Below are 22,293 nucleotides of genomic sequence, written 5' to 3'. Positions count from 1 at the left end.
TTTAGCAGATATTTTGTATTACATGTTTACATGTCACCAGGGGGTGTCTGATAATAATGGGCTGATAAATGATTGATTCATTGATTATCCATTCATTTAGTCATTTAATATCTACTGTGCTTAGAACTGTGCTAGGTGATACACAGATGAATAGAACACACTTCTTTTTCCAAAGAAGCTCACATTTTAGCATAGAAGGAGTCAAGTAAAATGAGAATTATAATGTGTAGCAAATACTACTATAGAATATAGATAGGCTGCAAATATATCCTGGAAACACCAGGGAAAGATTATCAGAGGATGTGATATCTGAGCTAAATCTTGAAGGATCAGTAGGGGTTAGTTGGTTGAAGGTGGTAGTGAAGAATGAGAAAGATATTTTAGACTGAGGGGATAGTTTGTGTAAATATGGCAGGAAAATATTCAGACATGACATCCTCTTTAATGGGGTTCCACTAGTTTTTGTCATTTGTTAGTGGTGGCTTTTTAGTAGGCCTTTAGTTGCTGAAATATGGCGTGAAGATAGAACCAGGCTGCATGCTGGGTGTTATACGCAACTAATGAATCATCGAACTTTACATCAAAAACCAGGGATGTACTGTATGGTGACTAACATAACATAATAAAAAATTATTATATAAAAAGAAAAGAACCAGGCTGCATGGATTTTTTTTTTTGAGAGGGAGAGGAGTGGGAGAAGCAGAGACTCTTAAGCAGACTCCACACCCAGCTCAGAGCCTGATGTGGAGCTCAGTCTCACAACCCTGAAATCATGACCTGAGTCAAAATCGAGAGTTGGTTGCTTAACTCACTGAGCCACCCAGGCACCCCATGCTGCATGGATTTTACTAAGTAGTCATTTATGATGGGTTCTGGGTTGGTAGACCTAAGTAGAGGGATGTTCCAAGGCATGAAGATGTCCATAAAATAGGGATTTTAAAGATTAATCTCAAGTCATATTATTAAATAGTCTTTAGGGCATGCTTTAGCAGAAGCAACAGAAAGCATACATGAGATCACTGCAGCACCTCCTTCTTCTTTTTTTTTTTTTACCTAGGGAATTCTGGTCCTGACTTCCAGGACTTCTACTTTATTTGGGGAGCTAAACTGAAAAATTATGCTAATTTTGTAGGATTGTTGTAAGAATTAAATATAAATGTGTATTACTGTGTTTGGCACCTAGAACAGTCTCAAGAAACGTGAAGCAGAAACCTCGGAATTATCCTTGACAACTCTGTTTTCTTTGTTCTCCTCATGCAATCATTATGAATTGATATTATTTTAAACTCCTAGATATTTCTTAAGTCTTTCTATTTTCCAACATTACTACCTTGGTCCAAGTTACCATAATCTTTCTTTAGGACCACCAGTGTTCATCCTAACAAGTCCACCCATATCTGGTCTTTCCCCCTTTACACTATAGCCAGAATAATCTTTTCAAAACACACATCTCATCATGTTACCTCCTTGCATAAAATCTAAAAATACTTCTTGGGATGAAGAACACTTTAATGTGGCCTTTATCGTAGGTCTCCAGCTTTATTGCAGATCACGTTCTGCTTTGCTTTCTGTGCCTTCACAGAGTTTCAGTTGTATACCGTCCCTCCTCCTGCCATAGCTTTTGCATATGTTCTTTTCTTTCCCTGGAACATTCCGCTCCTCGTAGTTAATTCTTGGTTATACTTTAGATTTAAATTCAACTCTATAGGAATGTTTCCATGACTTCTCTCACTAGGTCAAATTCTCATATTATACACTCTCGCAGCACTAACCACAGTTGCAATTTTTATTTCTTATTTTTTTATTAAGATCTGTATCTCAAATAAGACTAAGCACCAGGAAAGCAGATATCATGTCTACTTTTGCTCAATATCGTATCCTCAGTACCTACTAGTACAGTGCTTATGGTGCATATTAACTGCTCAACAAATAAATATAAATGAGTTAGTAAGTCTCACCTTTTACTCCATCTCCTCCAACCAGGGAGAACAAGATTTCTTCACTTTGTAATTTTGATAAGCTAGTTGTGCCTAAGGTAAAATTCCTCATAGGGAAGGTCCTTGTCTTTTGACTAGGAAAATCGTTTTAATAGGTTTGTTTGATTTTGGAAGTTAAAGCCTATTGAGAGACACCTAGTTTGAACAAAACGATAAGGTAGAGTACTCTATATAAGAAAACAACAGGAACTTAGAATACAACAGTGGCTAATTGGCAGCTGGAGGAAGAGGATTGAGGGAACCTAAGGGTGGATCGGGGGTCCTGCAATCAGTAGAGAGTAGCTATAGGACAATAGTATGTAGTTGCTTGTTGTACTATAAAGAACTCCTGTACTCCCATTAAGTGCAAGTTATCTAATAAAAGTTGGTTATATACAATAGCCTTGTGTTAGTAGTGTTGGTGGGTGCATTTAAAGGAGAAAGGTCTATAGGTTCTATGTTAGGTAGGCTTGAGGTGGAGAGATTACAGCACCTATAGAATGTGATAATGTGAGTGAGACTGAGAGTTCAGGGGAATCGAAAAAACAAAAAATTGCAAGAGTATAAAACACTCAGGAATCCTCAAATTTTGGAGGGAGTATTGATTTATGTTCATGTAGTGTATGGTCTGGGGTTTGAACTGTTTTACTTAAATATTAAAGGAAAGGAAAACCCCAGAATGCCAGAAGTCTTGGGTTACCTAGGTAGGAGATGTGGATTCTTCTATAACAGAATTTTGAAATAAGGGGTGATATAACTAGTAGAAGGCATAGCACCCTGTTATAGGTACTGTTTTAACATCTTGTTTTTGAATTTGGTTTGGTTTTTTTGAGTAATAATGATACGTGGAGAATATGTTCATCTTTATGAGTATTCACAATTGAAGAGGAAAGAATTATGCCATTGGAATTTGCAAGGAAGTCCAACAAGCATTTGCTTCATTAAGATATGGCAAGAGAAATATGGGAAATAGCTTGAGGACTGTCTGGGAGTGTCAGGTAGTTTGGTTTCTGAAATAGGATATTGGTGCGGTAGTTTTTTCTCTCATGATTAGTAATCTGATAATTGAACTGGGTGAAAAGTAATGACTAGCATAATTTTTGATAGAGGAGGTTTTGATATTGCAGAGCTATTGTAAAGATTATGGAAATGTAGTATTAATAGTCACTTAACACCTTCAAAGTAGTGTTGCCCTGAATATGACCTTGATGATTAGGATAATTTTTTCACACTAGGTATTTATATTTTCCTGATTGAATTTCCTCCAGAAGTACATAATAAGAGTGGGAGGCTGTTTTGAACTTCCCCTGTGAAATAAATGGTGCCTGTAACTATACTGATTGCCTCAGTCTCAACCAGGAATTATTCATAAGGTTTTGATAAGCCAGATAGGGGCCAAAATAGTGATTTCAGATTCTGTAATGCTTATTTGGCTCCCAGGGACTATTTAAATAGATAATATTTGTTTGGGAGGCTTGTGATAGGTATCTGTTATTGTATAGCAAGGAATAAATTTTGAGCAAGAGCTAGTGAATCTATAAATAGTTGGCTACTGCATTCTCACTGGTCGATGTTGGACCTCTTTCCAGTGAAGGGAGTTTTTTAAGTGGAGAGCTGATATAAACAATATGGCCTTCTCCATTGGTTTAATTTATGTATGGTCCAACAGAATACTTTTCCTTGATTGAATTCAAGAGTTTGAGGACTGAAGCCTAAGCTGTGATATGAGAACTTAGGACATGGACTCAATCTACAATAAGTGCCAGAAGTTCCCTGGGGAGTCTAAGGGGGGAGTGTTAGAACCATAATCAAGACGGGACTGGAGGAGATAATGCTAAGCGAAATAAGTCAAGCAGAGAAAGACAATTACCATATGATTTCTCTCATCTATGGAACACAAGAACTAGGAAGATCGGTAGGGGAAGAAAGGGATAAAGAAAGGGGGGTAATTAGAAGGGGGAATGAAGCATGAGAGACTATGGACTCTGGGAAACAAACTGAGGGCTTCAGAGGGGAGGAGTGTGGGGGAATGAGATAGGCTGGTGATGGATACTAAGGAGGGCATGTATTGCATGGTGCACTGGGTGTTATACGCAAGTAATGAATCATGGAACTTTACATCAAAAACTAGGGATGTACTGTATGGTGACTAACATAATATAATAAAAATTATTATTAAAAAAATAAAAATAAAAGCACCTGGGGGTTAGGGCGCCTGGATGGTGCAGTTGGTTGGGCAACCAATTCTTAGTTTTGGCTCAGGTGGTGATCTCCGGGTGGTAAGATCGAGGCCTGAGTTGGGCTCTGCACTCAGTGTGGAGTCTGCTCAGGACTCTCTCTCCCTCTGGCCCACCCCCACTAAAAAGAAATAAATCTTAAAAAAAAAAAAAAAGTGGGGCGCCTGGGTGGCTCAGTCGTTAAGCGTCTGCCTTCGGCTCAGGGCGTGATCCCAGCGTCCTGGGATCGAGCCCCACATCAGGCTCCTCCGCTGGCAGCCTGCTTCTTCCTCTCCCACTCCCACTGCCTGTGTTCCCTGTCTCACTGGCTGTCTCTGTCAAATAAATAAATAAAATCTTAAAAAAAAAAAAGTGAATGAGGTTAAATACCAAGGAAATTGAAAAAAAAAAAAAAAAGCCAGAAGATAAGAAGCAGTTCCTAATCAGAAGACAACTTAGCATCAACTGGTCTAGCACTTCTTTGATTGGGTCAAATACTTACCTTGCTTTGCAGTAATTTAAAGGCCTGCATCTGATATAGCTTACCAATTTTCAAGAATCAGAATGAACCAAACTTACCCAACACCAAAATTATATTGTGTGTAATTCTTCTTTGACTCAGAAGGCACATTAAAAGCTTGTATCTTTTTTTCGGGGGTCTTCGCTTATGCATATAATTGAGTAGTTGATTTCTTATGCGTAGACTGAAGGATAAACCTAGTATTTTTATAGGTAGATAAGTCAACTCCTGGTCTTTTTCACCTTGGTGTCAAGCAAAGTCAAACATTTGGAGGCAAGAACTATTGGGAAAAGCATTTTCCATCTCTGTGCACAATTGGAATGACATTATTTAAGGTCACTGCCTCTGAACCCATCCTCTGTCATGCAGTGCCCAAGAAGGAAAATAGTCTTAGACAGAGGCAAGGGCAAGAATGGTAGGAAGTTATAATTAGAGTGCTGGGCACAAATAAAGTGCTAAGTAAATGGTTTTCTGCTATTCACAGTGTAGACATTGCATTATTCTTTACAGCCTTCAGTATATTTTATTCATTCAAAAATAATTTTTAAGTGCTAGGAAGTAGATACTTTGCTGGGCATTGGGGAAACAAATGACACATTCTCTGCTCTAGAAGAGCTCATGATTTGGTGAGGAAGATAAGAGTTAAAACTTGAAATTCTACCTATGGTAAACTCTAAAAAAACCTGTTTATTAAAATATTATCCCGATTACCTAGCTTTGGGGCTTAAAATGTGACCAATTTCTTTTGATAAGAAACTCTTTTATTAAGGAGAAGAGAAAATAATGGTCTTAGTCTTATGTTTCAGTGTATACTGGGTTATTAATTCACAATTCCAGATATTATTCAAAACCTATAATAGCTGGCCCTCCACTCTTCCTTCCACTCATCTCTGTGTTGTTTTCATATTAGAATAGGATGGAAGTAATATTTGTGTTCAAAAAAGAAATACAGTATTTGAACTTATCCTTTCTATTACAGGTAACCACAGGGTGGATATTAGAGATATTATATTTACTTTGGATGAACTACAGCACCAGTGTGAGGATTTTTGTAAGTGAGCTCTTGTTGCTATAACAAGTTTGCTTATACATAAATTGTCTTTAGGAGCACCTGGGTGGCTTAATCGGTTAAGCATCTGCCTTCAACTCAGGTCATGATCTTAGGGTCCTGGGATTGAGCCCTGCATTAGGCTTCCTGCTTAGGGGGGAGCCTGCTTCTCCCTCTCCCTCTGCCTGCCACTCCCCCTGCTTGTGTGTTCACGTGCACTCTCTCTCTCTGTCAAAAAAATAAATCTTTAAAAATAAATAAATAATCTTTAAATTAAACCCAATTTATAGGTTTTATCATATGAGTTTTAAAAGCCTTCTCTGAAACCACTGCTCTAACTCTTAAATTAGGGAGATAAAAGTTTAATACCCTAAATATACCTAAATAAAATAGGTTATATAACTATCTCATAATTTTCTACTTTTATCTTTCCCTTAATATTTTACAACACAAAGTAAACTTAAAATAGTAACACTGGAAAAAGATATTTAATTTGCAAATTGTGGGTCATTCTGACATCCTGCATTGACAGTTAAACATTTTTAGTATATTCTTCACTTTCATTCATGATTTAGTTCAGTTTTTCTTTATTAAGTATGTTTTTTTATCTCTTCCAGTTGCACATCATGTCATTCCTTGTTCTATCTCTAATTTATCCAAATATCCTTTGATCAGGATTATCTATGTGTATAATTTTAAGAATTAGACAGTTCTAATAAACTTACTGCAAATAAGCAGCCTCTTGCCTGATCCTTTCCTCAGCTTCTCCAGTGGCAAACATTTTAAATGTTTTAGATGATTACTTAACTTATCATGACTATAAATAACATGTTTGTGTTCTTGCTTGTTGATTTTTAAAATTTGGGGTAGACATAGTAAACTTCCTAATATGAAAAATAAGGATTTAGCTCTGTTTTATCTTCCCTGTCCCACCACATCCACTTACTCTTCCCATACCTATCCATACTCCCAATATAGTTACATGGTAATTTGATTAAGTTTTAATTCAGTATTTACGGTAATATGTTCATGTAAACACTATTTATAACTGAGCTATATAGTAAGTATCTTATGGTTACTTTCTTTTTCTCTGCCAATTCTTCCCTCTTTGAATTAATAACTGTCTTATTTATTTATTTGCTTGATTTTAAATATTTATTTATTTACTTATTTATTTTGAGAGGGAGATGAGGGGGAGGGGCAGAGGGAGAGAGAGAGAGAGAGAGAGAATCCTAAGCAGGCTGTACACCCAGCATGGAGCCCAACGTGGGGCTTGATCTCATGACCCTGAGATCATGACATGAGCCGAAATCAAGAGTCCAACAAACATTTAACTGACTGAGTCACCCAGGCACTCCTATTTGCTTGATTTTTTAAAAATGTATATTTTTTACTGATTGAACCCTGAATTCTGCCAACTGTCTAAATATCCTCTCCATAAGTTTACATGCACCAGGTATCCTATTAGTTTTGTCTTCTTGAAGAAATATTCCTTAGAGTATTCTGATGTTCTTCAGTCTGGATTTGTTTCCTTCTACATCTTGTGTGCAGCTGTCATCCTGGGATCTTTCTTCATTAACATTCTGGAGACTTTCAGTTCTCCTGTATCAGAATCTGTCTTCACATTTGATTGATAGTTTGGCTGGGTATAGAATTCTAGATTGTAAATAATTTTCTGAATTTTCTAATTTTCAGTATTGCTGTTGATGTCCAAAATTTTCTGACTCCTGACTCTTTGTATGAAACTGATTTTTGTTTTTGCAGGCTTATAGGATATTTTCGTTGTATCTAGTGTTGTGAAATTTCACTTATTTCACCTTGAAATAAGTTTCTTTGCTGTGATTGTGTTGGATACGGTGTCCTCTGATTCTGGGAAATTAAAACAATTTGTTAACAATTTCTTTCCTCTAGTTTTCTGTTCTCTGTGGAACTCTTATTATTTGGATAGTTGACATTCTGGATTGATTCCCCCCCCTTTTTTTTTTAACATTTTCTCTTGTCTCTTTGTTGTGCTTTCTGGGAGATTGCCTTAAATTTATCTTCCAATGCTTCTATTCAGTTTTTCACTTGTAGTTCTAAAATTTCCAATAATTTCTCTCTTCTCAGATTTTAGAATGGTGAGCTAAAGTTGTTTGGAAGCTCTGAGACTGAGGGTGGAACTAGCTGACTATGAGCTGTAGGATAGTGGTTCTTAACCAGAGGTGATTTGGGGCTTTTTTTTTCCCTCCTTCCTCCCTCCCCCAGGAACATGTGGCAGCATCTGGAGACATTTCTGGTTATCACAATCTGTGTTACTGTCATCAGGTGATTAGAGGCCAGGGGTGCTTCTAAATATCCTACAGCCCCCCTCAATGAAGAATTACCCATCTCCAAATGCTAGTATTGCTGAGGTTGAGAAACCCTGTTATAGGGTAATCAGGCTGGGTTCTTTGCATAGAAAACCACGGGTATCACTATCTTAAGGATATTTTTCCTTTTGATGATCGGGGTGTTCAAAGAAATTTCGCATATCCTTCCTGGAAGTATAGCCTTGCTTACTAAAGTTCCAGGTATTAAATGAGACAAAAGACTGGAGTTCCTGTTATTCAGTATAACTCCCCCCTGCTATTTTTCCGTACAATACTCCTACCCTCTGTTGTGTGTACTTTTCCATAATTCCAGAGACCCTGTGTTTAACCCTCTCTGATAAATTGTCAGTCTCCTGCTGGAGTGGGAGAAAATCACCATCTGGCTGTGTGAAGGGAATCTAGATATCAAACAACTACTTAAATGACTTTTAACCAATTCTTTATTTTTAGCTTCACTCTTACCCTCACTTTTAGAAGTATCTAAATGCTACTAACTTATGAGCATTTGGAGGTTTTGTGTTATGAACTGGGTTGCTTCTTGTCTTTACCCATTATGCTTTATGATTCAGCCTTTTCAGGTCTACTGAGTTCATCAACATCCCAGCTTCCAAAATTTAATTGCAGTTGTTTCTTTACCTGTTCTTTTTATTACTATGGATTTATGATGTTTTAATAATTCTTTTAGTTTTAATGGGGTTTTTGAAGGCTATTCAATTTGCTGTCATTACCTGAAAGTTTCAAAGTTTATTTTGAATTCTAATTTTGACTTTGGTTTAGAAGTTTTTTCATTAATTTTTCTTTTCTTACATAGATAGTGCTAATAATCACTTACCCACTCCCATGCCTGATTCTAATAATTTATGTTATTCATTTCTTCTGTATCTTTGCTAATTTTTACTAGTTCTATTCTGGAGAAAGGAATATTGTCTCCAAATATAATTGTGGATTTGTCTGTTTCTCCTTTCAGTTTTGTCAGGTTTTGTTTCATGCATTTTGAAGCTCTGTTCCTAGGTGAACTCACATTTAGGTTAGCTGTATCTTCTTCTTTTTAAGATTTATTAATTTATTTGAGAGAGAGAGAGAGAAAGAACATGTTGGGGGGAGGAGCAGAAGGAGGAGGAGAGAGAAACTCAAGCAGACTCCACACTGAGCATAGAGCCCCATGCAGGGCTCAGTCCTGTAACCCTGAGATCATGACCTGAGCTGAAACCAAGAGTTGGATGCTTAACTGATTGTGCCACCAAGGTGCCCCAGGATAGTTTTCTCTTCTTTGTGAATTGACTCTTTTATCATTATGTAGTATGTATGTAATCATTGGTAATTTTCTTTTCTCAGAAGCTGACCTGTTCTGATTCTAATATAACCCAGTTTTCTTTTGATTAGTGCTTACATGGTATATATTTTCCATCCTTTTACTTTTAACCTTCCTATATCACATATTTGAAGTTTTTGTAAACCACATTGAGTTGGGTGATATTTTTGTATTTATTTTAATAATCTCTATTTTAATTGCAGTGTTTTATTCATTTTTTCAATGTTATTTTTAAATTTAAATTCAATTAATTGACATATAGCACATTATTAGCTTCAGAGGTAGAGTTCAGTGATTCATCAGTCTTATGTAACACCTGGTGCTCATTACATCATGGGCCCTCCTTAATGTCCATCACCCAGTTACCCCATGCACCTACCTCCCTTACCTCCAGCAACCTTCAGTTGGTTTCCTATGGTTAAGAGTCTCTTATGGTTTGTCTCCCTCTCTGATTTTGTCTTGTTTTATTTTTTCCTCCCTTCCCCAACAATCCTCTATTTTGTTTCTTAAATTCCACGTATGAGTGAGATCATATGATAATTGTCTTTCTCTGATTAACTTATTTCGCTCAGCGCAATACCCTATAGTTCCATCCACATTGTTGCAAATGGTAAGCTCTCATTCCTTTTGATGGCTGAGTGGTATTCCCATATATATATATATATATCAGATCTTCTTTATCCATTCATTTGCCAGTTGACATCTGGGCTCTTTCCATAGTTTGGCTATTATAGAATTGCTGCTATAAACATTGGGGTGCACAAGCCCCTTCAGATCACTACATTTGTGTCTTTGGGGTAAATACCTAGTACTTCAGTTGCTGGGTTGTACAGTAGTTCTATCTTCAACTTTTTGAGGAACCTCCATACTGTTTTCCAGAGTGGCTGCACCAGCTTGCATTACCACCAACAGTGTAAGAGGGTTCCCCTTTCTCTGCATCCTTACCAACATTTGTTGTTTTCTGAGTTGCTAATTTTAGCCATTCTGACTGGCATGAGGTGGTATCTCATTATGGTTTTGATTTGTATTTCCCTGATGCTAAGTGATGTTAAGTGCTTTTTCATGCGTCTCTTGGCCATTTGGATGTCTTCTTTGGAGAAGTGTCTGTTCATGTCTTCTGCCCATTTATTGATTGGATTATTTGTTCTTGGATGTTGAGTTTGATAAGTTCTTTATAGATTTTGGATACTAGCCTTTTATCTGGTATGTCATTTGCAAATATCGTCTCCCATTCTGTCGGTTGTCTTTTGGTTTTGTTGACTGTTTCCTTTGCTTTGCAAAAGCTTTTTATCTTGGTAAAGTCCCAGTAGTTCATTTTTGCCTTTGTTTCCCTTGCCTTTTGAAATATGTCTAGCAAGAAGTTGCTGTGGCCAAGGTCGAAGAGGTTGCTGCCTGTGTTCTTCTCTAGGATTTTGATGGATTCCTGTCTCACATTTAGGTCTTTCATCCATTTTGAGTCTATTTTTGTGTATGATATAAGAAAATGGTCTAGTTTCTTTCTTCTGCATGTGGCTGTCCAATTCCCAACACCATATACTTTCCTGAGCTCCCCCTCTTCACAATTTCCTTGGTGCTTTATAGTCTCCTAGAGCTCCTTTAAATAGTGTTGGATTTGGTTCTGATGCAGTTGAATTACTTGGAATCAGTTGGGTCCTTTTGAAGCTTGCTTTTTAAAGCTTTTTAATGATGACCTCAGAGCAGCTTTTATGCTAATTTAGCTCTACTACTAAGGCAGCATTCTTCAGATGAGTCTACTGGATGCCCCATGTATTATGAGATCTTTCTCCTCTGGCTAATGGGATCACAAATCATCCTCAATTCTCAGTGAGCTACGGAATTGTTCTACCTACAATTTTCTGGTAATTCTCTCCTTGTCCGTGGGTAATATCTTCTCACATATATGCAGATTAATACTCGGCCAAAAAGTTATTGCTAATCTCCAAAACTCAGGGGCGCCTGGGTGGCTCAGTCGTTAACGTCTGCCTTCGGCTCAGGGCATGATCCCAGGGTTCTGGGATTGAGCCCCATATCGGGCTCCATGCTCTTCTGGGAGCCTGCATCTTCCTCTCCCACTCCCCCTGCTTGTGTTCTCTCCCTCACTGGCTGTCTCTCTCTCTGTCAAATAAATAAATAAAATCTTCAAAAAAAAAAAATCTAAAACTCAGCAGTTCTCTCTTCTTTGGCACTCTACTTCCATATTCTAGATTCTTTGGCCTTCCTCTTATCTCTGTTTCCTCTACTCATTCAGACCAGCAGGCTCTGTTCAGGTTCTACTTTCCTATGCTGTGGCATGGAAACTACATCCAGACAGTAAGCTGGTGCAGTTGTAGGGTTTTCAGCTTGTTTGTTTCCCTTCTTTAGGGGATTACTTAGTCCTATGCTGCCTATTGTCCAATCCCTGAAAACTTTTTTTCCCCCACATAAATTGTCCAATTTTTTAGTTATTTAAGGCTTGAGAGTAAAGTTGGTCCCTATTGCAATGTCTTAGCCCAAAGCAGAATTGTCAAAGATTTTATTTTTTTACCCATTCACTAGCCTATTTCTTTTTGATAGAACCTAGAGATCCATGTCACCATCTTTAAAGATTTCCAAACTTTTTACACCTAAAACTAATACAGTGTTATATGTCAGCTTAAAAAAAATGAATTAAAAAAAGATTTCCAGACATTTAAAATCCAAATATTTTCCTTAACTTGTTCATTTTAACACACACTAAACTAAGAAACTTTCTATTTTCTCTAAGTGAAATGACTTCATAGTCAAGATTGTGTTGCTACTCTGTTGAAGTTTCTTGTTTTTCTTTGACTTTACTTGATGATCTCATAGAGTTGTTTTGAGGATCAAGTAGTATAACATTTGAAATACTTTAAAATGTGTTATTCAAATGTAACGTACTATTCTGAGCCATCAGGTGGACTTTATAAATGAAGCCCTAGTGTGGGACGTCCTATTAATATTTTTCTAAAGATGTTATTTTATATACAAAGTTACTTTTCCCCCCACAAGTACTGAGAATCTTTGGAGAGTAAATGTTTGTATTGTGACTTTATAAATAAAAACTTCCCCACTACAACTTCCTTGTAGTTTGATATGCTCATAATTAAGGGATTTGTAGCTGTATTGACATATCAGCCTATTATCTTTCAAAACTGGCAAAGAGTAGAGAATGAGAACTATCTGCTTTAGGAGGCTATTACTTTTGATTCAGTGTAACTTTGAATTGCTTTGAATGGAAGAATTTAAATATATTAAACCAGAAGATTACATTTAACCTAGTTAATAGTTCAATCTTTTGGTTATCACCTCTGTAATTTTTTTAACATGTTAACTTTATTTTATGTATTTAAGCAACTGATAATTTCTTGAATAGATTTCATGAGGACTTAGTTATTTAAAAAAAACCATTTCAAATTGTACAGGTAAATGAAATAATTAAACATGTTTCTCTTGCTTAGCAATTATGGAATGGTCAGCCTTGGATGAATCTACTTCTAACAAAAAGTTATCAAATATGTCAGAATGCTATCTACAATATAGGAAGAAAAGCGTTTTATCTTCCAGGCTGTTTGAACCATCATTATTCCCAAAGTTAAATAGAAAAAACCTCCAGTATCATAAAATAATGGAGGATAATGATTACCTTGGATTTAAAAGATCAAAAAATCCTTTGCAAATAAAAAAATTCCTGAATGGAGTTGATAGCAGCAATATAGGATCCCAGGAACCATATTCAAAGGATGGTATAAACTTTAAGAAACCTTCAGAGAAGATTGAAATTCATGACTCAAAGTCTATACCACATAACTTGAAGAGTATTACGAGCCTCAAAAAGTCTCCGGATAAAAGTGATACTTTTAGTATCCCCAAACTTCAGAAGCCAGCTGTGAGAAGGCATTCCAGCCCCCTAAAACAGGTTTCATCAAAGGAAAAAGCTGCAGTGAATGCTCTGGGTCAGTATCATATACATAAGTCAAAATATAGGTCCTTGAGTTCTTGAGTTATCACAGAAACAAGCTGAATTAATCAGTTATTAGATAAATGTATGCATTTCAATTGTCAGTACTTTTGAGTAACTGCCACTTCTGGTCTGTAGGCCAGTGCATATAAAACTGTGGTTTTGATGGTCGTGCCTTTCCAGATGTTCCCTTTTTCAGATGCCTAACTTTGACCAAGAAGCTTATTCAGTGATTAATTGGACTCACTCAAGTTCCCTAGAAAACAGAGGGCCTGTTTTCTTTTGGATATGGTTATTTTATAATTTATTTAACAAAGTATATAAGAAGTCTATATGAAATTTTTACTCAATTTAAATATATGATATTTAAATATATGATATTTATATAATTTAAATATATGATATCCATAATTTAAATATGTGATATCCATATCCAGTATGATATGATAGTACTTCAAATATTATCTCTTATGGATGTGGGAATATCAAAAGAAAATTAATATTATACAGCTCAGCTTCCCAGGGCTTTATCATCTTCCTCACAGATGAGCAAGATTTCCCAACCAATATATGTTTTCTTCCTTCTGTGCTACCTCTATCACAGAAATACTGTGTATGGAAATTAATTAAATAGTCTTTCCTGTAGTCCTTGGCTGAAGTTACTTAAGTTATGTTTATTTTCTTTAAAGAAATGTAGTGACCTTTTTATTGCATTTCATATTACATGTAATTGTTAAAATGAGTGCTTTTCTTATACAGTAATAGTGATTCTTATACAGTAATGCATGTTTTCAATAACACAGTTAAAAAGGGAGTGGGCTCTATTAAGGAGGCACAACAATATTTATCTTGATTCCTTTACCAGTACACTACTGTTACTCTGTGCCTCATTCCTATTTCTGAGTTCTTTATATTCCAAGAAGAATTAAAACCCTGATTAAAGGAATAATGGACTAGTAGGCATTTTGCCAGTGAGCAGAAGATGACTGTGGAAGAAAGTGGTTATCTATCTTCCTGGTGTCACTAAAATAAAATTTCATTGCCATACTTAATGTTCTGAGTATAGAGAAGTGTGAAATAGTTATCTGATATAACTTCTCAAAATAATTGATGGTAATTGAGCATCTATGAAATGTGACTGTCACATGATTTACATTTTAAAAAATTTTAATTTTAATTTTAAAATAATTTTATAATCATAATAATTACACAAAAGTAAAGACATTCCTATATACTCCTTGTCTAGTTTTCCCAGGTGTTAAGATCTCGTATAACCACAGTAAATGCACTAAACAAGGAAATTAACACTGATACAATATTATTTACTATTCTGAAGACCTTTTTTGATTTTTTTCATTTGTTCCACAAATGTTCTTTTTCTGGTTCAAGGTCTCATCCAGGATCAGACATTACATTTGGTTGTCATGTGTCCTTAGTCTCCTCCTATCTGGGATGGTTTCATGACTGTGATACTTTTGAAGAATATTGACTAGTTATTTTGTATAATGTCCCTCATTTGGGGTTTTTCCTGTATTTCTTCATGAATAAGTTCAGGCTATGCATTTTTGGGTGGAATACCACCAAAGTGATATTGTGCCCATCTCAGTGCATGATATTAGAGGGCTCATCATGGCCATTTATAACTGCTTCTAAAATTTTATGATTTTGAAGATTGTGAACTGAAAGTGTGGTAGACTCAAGTGACAGGAAGGGGAAGAACTCTCATTTTTTGCTTGGAATCCTAGAATTTGAACACATTGATGTTTTGATCCCTTGAACTCATTCATTATATTTTAATGAGAACCAAGCAGCATTGGGTGGGCCACTTGAGCAGGTTGTTCCTCCAAACAAGTAGTTTATAAATGTTTATAGAATTTTCATGTTTGTTTTCTGTTTGAAGTGTAAGGGAAATATTTAGATATAATGTAAGATACAACAGAAATATGAAGAAAAAAGCAGTCCTATGAAATAACATTAAGTAGATAAAACTTGCTTTCTGATTACTAGATAAAGATTTTGGGTGCTAATTATTGCTTAAGACACATAAATTCTGTTGCTAAATAGTACTTTACATTTTGTATATTTAGAAAACATGTGTGATGCTATCAATAAACTCCAAGAAAATTACATTGCTGCAGAAGAACTTCAGTCCATTTTACCTTCAATAGGAATTACTTTATCAGACAAAGAGTTCAAGAAGATTGCGACAGACACTAGTGAACATGGTGAGACTGATAATGCCAAACTTTTTGAGAAAATTAGATACTTTTATGGGATACTGTTAAATGATGTTATAAGTTCTCTCAGCTAGGAATGGAGCAGAATGGGCCCTGCTAAAGAACATTCTAAAAGAACAGATATAAAAATGGAAAGTAGTATATTAAAAAAAAAGTTCCTGGAAAGTCTGACCTAATGGATTGGTTTGGAGGAGCTAGGCCTTTTATATCTCAATTTTTTAAGACTCCATGACTATGCCTAGCTATGCCTTCTAATATGGGACAGGTACTGGAGAAGTCTGATCCAGTTGTAGGGAGGTTCAGGCAGTAAGACCACAATATCTAAGATGTACAAAAATCTCTAAGCCAATAGCCTGAGGATCCAAGAAGAAATAATTGGAGACTCCAAAATGGAAGAGTGCTACAACTAGGAATTTAGGGCGAATGCTACTTAAACAAAAAGGCAAGAAGTTAGTATCTAGATGTTAAATGGCATATCCCAGTCACCAGCCTAAATTCAGGGCTGAGTTTAAGTTTCCAGGAAGGGTTGTATTAGAGAAGTTGTTTTATCATTAAGTAAGAACTGTCCACAGCAGAAGTTCAGTTGAGGAGAGGGCAGAGGCAATATTTTGGGAAAACACTGACTTGGGAATATGTTAGAAATGAATTCTTAGAACCTGAGCAAAATTTCCTAGCTAAGGCAAATAGAAAAGAAGATTTGATTAAAAAAAAATCTAAGGAGTAGGTGCTACTAAAATTATTGAGCCCCTTCTGTTGCTTATCAGGATTGGTATGATCACTGTGGAGGGTTTGTACCTAAAAAAAGATAGTTATTTGGATCAGCTGGATACTAGGTGTAGAGATGGGGACACTTGGGTCTGTAAGACCTGGTTAGTATTGTCAAGGTGTCTCAATGGATAGCATATTGGCTGGGTTTTCTTGATGGTATGAAATAGACTCAAATTTCTCATGGTCCATCTATATGGGCACTTTTCCTTTTTCCTGTATCTATCAAGAACTGAGTACCTAACTCAGTCCATTGCACTTTATAGTAGATATTTAAAAATTGTTGAGTAATTGTTGCAATGAAATGAACCGACCTTATTTAGAAAGACTCATCTAGGGAGACAAGGTATGAAGACTTGATAGGATGATGATGAAGAGAAGGAGAGGTAATTCTTTCATAGTTGTATAAAATATGAATTTGCCTTTTATGAAAAAGCACAACAGAATGCGTAATCTAACTCTTTATTTTACAGAAAGTGGAATGGTGAACTTAGATGACTTTATGAATGCTCTCTCCATGGAGGAAAGTGTTCCTGAATATGATGGTAGGTGGGAAGTTTATTTTAAAATGGTTTGGAGGAAAGAAGCAGTTAGGTTGAAAAGAGTTAGGTTCAACTGAACTGAGTTTGCTTTTCAGATAGAGACTAAATAATCCTGAAATCCGTAGGCAAGCCATTTGCCAGTTTTTTTAAAGACTTGCTCTGTCAAGGTAATAATAGCTAACTTGCTTATCTCACAGGGTTGTTATATGGATTTTAAAAACTGTAAAGTACTACATAAATGTATGGTAATAGTAAGTGAGATGAAATAGGTACTTAGCTCCATTCTTAGCAATTGATGGATGATTTGATTTTTAATTTTTTAAAAGATTTTATTTATTTATTTGTGTGTGAGAGAGAGACAGAGAGAGAAGGCCCAAGCAGGGGGAGCAGAAGGACAGGCAGAGGGAGAAGCAGGCTCCTGCTGAGCAAGGAGCCCAATGTGGGACTTGATTGCAGGACACTGGGGTCATGACCTGAGCCAAAGGCAGACGTTTAACCAACTGAGCCACCCAGGTGTCCCTGATTTTTAATTTTTTATAAGGAACTTGTTTGAATGAAATACTGATTTGGTTTGCTTTTGTTTTAGACCATTTCTAAAAACAGTTCTATTGGTGTACAATTTACATACATAAAATTCACCTATGCAATTTTTATGAAATTTACAGTCATACAACCATTACCACAAACCAGTTTTAAAATTTTTGCTATGATTTTATTTTTTTTATACAAATAATTAAATATTTTCCAGTAAGATTTAAAGAAATGAAAGATAATAAGGGTTGCTGTTTTTATTTCCTTTTATTCATATACTAAAGAAGAAAGATAAACTTTTCGTCTCTTCCCAAAAGATTTCTCAGATAAGGAAAAATTAATCCGAAGGAAAAGATTTTCTCTTATACTTAGATAAAAAGTCTCACATTAAAAGCTACGTTATCATTTGTCGTTTCTGATGAATGTAAGTTCTTAAATGTCTGGATTTCTTGAAGACACTATTAGCAAATCAATTTCTTGAATGCTTCACTGTGCAATCATTTTTTCACCAACTCAGTCATTGTTTCATTGCTGTTTTTTGAGGTAATGTCTTGGTCACAGCTAACTACCCTTCTTCCCTCCCCCCACCCTTTTCCATTATACTATTTTTAGATTTTATTTTTAAATGTGGTATTTAACACAAAAAATTTACCATCTTAACCATTTGTAAGTGTACAATTCAATAATGTTAGGGTTAAATATATTCACATTGTTTTACGACCAATCTCCAGAACTTTGTCACCTTGCAAAACTGAAACTCTGTACCCATTAAACAACTACCTATCTCTGCCCCTCCAGCTTCTGGCAGCCATCATTCTACTTTCTGTTTCTGTGAATTTGCCCACTCCGGATATTTGAGTGAAATCATAACAGTATTGTCTTTTTGTGAATGGCTTATTTCACTTATCATAATACGCCCAAGATTCATCTATGTTGTAGCATGTGTCAGAATTTCCTTCCCTTTTTATGCTAACTAATATTCCATTGCTCTTGTATACTATATTTAGTTTGTCCTTTCATTCATTAATAGACACTTGTATTACTTCTACCTCTTGGCAGTTGTGACTAGTGCTGCTGTGAATGTGAGCATGCAAATATCTCTTTGAGCTCCTGCGTTCAATTCTTTGGAAATTGGACCAGAAGTGGACACAATCAAGTTTTATAACATTTCCATCATTCCTAAAATCTCTTATGCCCATTTGCAGTTAAATCTCTACTTACATCCCCAGACCACCACTAATCTACTTTCTTTTTTAAAAAAGATTTTATTTATTTGAGAGAGAATGAGAATGAACGGGGTGGGGGGCAAAGAGAGAGGAAGAAGCAGACTCCCTGTGGAGCAGGGAACCCCACACAGGACCCTGAGATCACGACTGCAGCTGAAGGCAGATGCTTAACTGACTGAGCCACCCAGGTGCCCACTTATCTGCTTTCTATCTCTATAAATTTGCCTCTTTTTTTACATTTAATATAAACAAAATCATATAACATGTGGTCTTTTGTGCCTGACTTCCTTCACTTTTTTTGAGGCTAATTCATGTTGTTGTCTGTATCAGTAGTTTGTTCCTTTTTATTACTAAGTAAATCCATACTATATTTTATGGATATACTTTATTTTGTTGATGGTTCACCAGTTCATGGACATTTCTTATTTGCAATTTGGGACTGGTATGAATAATGCTGAAATTAACATTTGCATACTTGCCTACCAGACACCAGACATATATTTGTGTTTCTCTTGGGTAGATTCATAGGAGAATAATTACTAGTGTGTGTGGTAAATTTATGTTTTGCTTTTAAAGAAATTGCCAAACTGTTTTCCAAAGTAGTTATGCCATTTTTATTCTGATCAGCAATGTATGAAGATTCTAGTTTCTTCATATCCTTGTCAACACTTAGTATTATCTTTTTGTTTATAACCATTATAATAAGTGTGTAGTGGAATTTCATTGTAGTTTTATTTTGCATTGCCCTAATGACTACTAATGTCAAGTATATTTGCACATGCTTACTAGCCATTCATATATCTTTGGTGAAATATGTATTCAAACTTTTGCCCATTTTTAGAATTCCATTTTGGTTTATCTGTAGTGTTTCAGAGTGTATCTCTTTGTATAGCTTTTTAAGTTGTTGTTCCAGGTATTACATTATATATGCATAACTTACCACAGTCTACTAGTGCCATCATTTTACCAGTTCAAGTGAAATACAGCAGCCTTATCTCCTCTTATATCCCTCCCCCATTTATGATATAATTGTCTTAAATAATTTTTTTACATTTATTTAAAACCACCTCAGGCAGTATTATAATTTTTGCTTCAGCCATTAAACTTGATTTAAAAATTTAAGAGGAGAAGGAAAGCCTACTATATTTACCCATATTTTGGCTTACCATTTTCTTTCTTCTTTCCTGATATTCCAGAGTTCGTTCTTTTATCCTGTCCTTTCTGTTTAAAGAAATTTCATTAGCCATTCATAGGTCTACTGGCAACAAATTCTCTTAGTTTTCTTTCATCTGAGAACATCTTGATTTCTTCTTCACGCCTGAATATTTTTTCCGAGTATGGGATCTTAGGTTGACAGTACTTTCCTTTCAATACTTGAAAAATATTGTGCCACTTTATTCTGGATTCTGTGGTTTTTGATATAAATCCTGACATTCAGATTGGTTTTCTTTCCATACAGTGTTTTTCCTTGGATGCTTTCAAGATTTTTTTTCTTTGTCTTTAATTTTTAGAAGCTTAATTATGATGTTTCTTGACATGGATTTCTTTGGATTTATCCTGTTTGAGGTTCACTTTTTTTTTTTTTTTTTTTTATCTGTAGGCTAGTGTTTCTTGCTAAAAATTTGGAAGATGTTCAGGCATTATTTCTTTGAATACCTTTTCTCCCTTTTTTTTTTTTTTTAAAGATTTTATTTATTTATTTGACAGAGAGAGACAGCCAGTGAGAAAGGGAACACAAGCAGGGGGAGTGGGAGAGGAAGAAGCAGGCTCCTAGTGGAGGAGCCTGATGTGGGGCTCGATCCCAGAATGCCGGGATCATGCCCTGAGCCAAAGGCAGACGCTTAACGACTGTGCCACCCAGGCGCCCCTGAATACCTTTTTAACCATGGTCTCTTTCTCCTCTTCTGGGACATAAATGTTAGATTTATTTTATTTTATTTTTTGAGAGAGAGAGCAAACAAGTGGGAGCATGAGCAGGGGGGCAGGACAGAGGGAGAGGAATAAGCAGGCTCCCAGCTGAGCAGGGAGCCCGAGGAGGACAACGTGGGGCTTAATCCCAGGACCCTGAGATCATGACCTGAGCTGAAGTCAGATGCTTAACCAACTGAGCCACCAAGGTGCCCAATTAGATTGTTTTTATATTCCTACAGGTCCCTGAAATTTTTCATTTTTTTGGTCAGTTTTCTCAGTGTTGTTCATTGGGTGATTTCTATTGCTGTCTTTCAGTTCATTGATTCTTTCCTTTCTGTCCTCCCTTCAGCTTTGAGTCCATCCTCTGAGCTTTTTATTTCAGTTATTATATTTTTTAGTTATGAAATTTCCATTTGGACTTTGTGTGTTGATGTCTGTGCAATAGACAAAGCACACTGCTCTCTCAGTCTTCACATACTGGCCTTGTACAGGAGAAGACCCTCACCAATCAGTCCAGCCAGATATTCTCTGGGCCTTCCCCAGGCTCCAGGACTGACAAGACACATGCTGGTTCTTGAAAAGCTGAGGTGCTGGATGCATGGATAAACTCTTCCCGCTCTAGGGGGAGACTAAGAGCTGAGATTTTTAATCTACTGTGTGCTCAGCAGAGGAGAGGGTCACTGGTATCTACCAGCCCAAGCCACTACCTTTATTCTATGTAAACAACTAGGCTGTCCTAGAATCATCAGAGCTCCAAGATTGGCAAGACAAGAGCCAGTCATCTGGGGAGGCCTTTTGGAGAAGTTGGACTGGTAGATATGTGAACCAATGGCTCCTTTCCCTTGGGTGAAGCTGGGAGCTCTTCTGGATCATATGGTGCTGTACTGGGGGCAGGGTCTCCAGCTTTTGCAGGAGGTTGTCCCAAATCTTCCTACCATCTTCAGTGCATCTGGTTTTGCCTTCTCCTGGGGTATAAGAGCCTTTCAGTTAGTTTCTGATTTCTCATAAAGGGAATTTATTTTTGAATTTCTGCTCAATCAGTGTGTTTGTGGGTAGAAGGGTCCAAGGCTTCCTACTCAATCATCTTGCTTATGTTACTTATCAGCTGTTTACTTTTAAATGAGAATTTCTTTCACCTAAAAATTCCTTTCACGAGATAGGAACATGTGTCTTGTTGTACATATTTATATATAAAAATCATCTTTTTAAGAATCATCTAATTCAGACATCATTTTGATCATCATTTCTTTGTTTAGCAATCCATAATGACTTCCAGTGGTTGACTAAAGTTGATTAACGCCTCCTGATAATGGCTTTAGTGCCCTCCAATGCCCAGCTTCCTCACTTTGCCTATCCTAATCTTCTATTAAAGAAAGTCTATTTGAGTTTAATTTGTTCCAGAGTTTACACACACACACACACACACGTGCATGTATCTATCAACCCCCTTAATAATTCTATATATTTGCAAGTTATTTTAAGAAAGTTTTCATTGCAGTAAAAATTTATCTGTTTAAATTTAATGAATGGAATACTGCCCAAATTTGTGAAGCATTTATTCCAAAGTATTATAAAAATACATATAGGATAGTTATTTCCAAGTAATAATATTTATATATACAGAAGATAAACTAAGATAAATTTACCAAAGACTGAGCCATGTATCACTACTAAAACTTACCCCAATTCATCATTTGGGATTGACG

At 36.1% G+C, this 22,293-nt stretch overlaps 1 protein-coding gene across 1 annotated transcript in view; it reads left to right on the top strand.

The window, feature by feature from the left end:
• The window catches only part of EFCAB13 (EF-hand calcium binding domain 13), an 82,271-nt gene that overhangs the window by 27,936 nt on the left and 32,042 nt on the right, over positions 1-22,293 (top strand). Inside the window, 4 exon segments of the mRNA XM_008693929.1 lie at positions 5,692-5,763; positions 12,876-13,370; positions 15,463-15,600; positions 16,851-16,922. Coding sequence (XP_008692151.1) covers positions 5,692-5,763; positions 12,876-13,370; positions 15,463-15,600; positions 16,851-16,922 — 777 coding nt within the window.

This window comes from Ursus maritimus, unplaced genomic scaffold (genome assembly GCF_017311325.1).
Source record: "Ursus maritimus isolate PB19 unplaced genomic scaffold, ASM1731132v1 scaffold_24, whole genome shotgun sequence".
In the NCBI taxonomy this organism is placed as follows: domain Eukaryota; kingdom Metazoa; phylum Chordata; class Mammalia; order Carnivora; family Ursidae; genus Ursus; species Ursus maritimus.
This window is presented reverse-complemented; position numbering and strand designations above follow the sequence as displayed.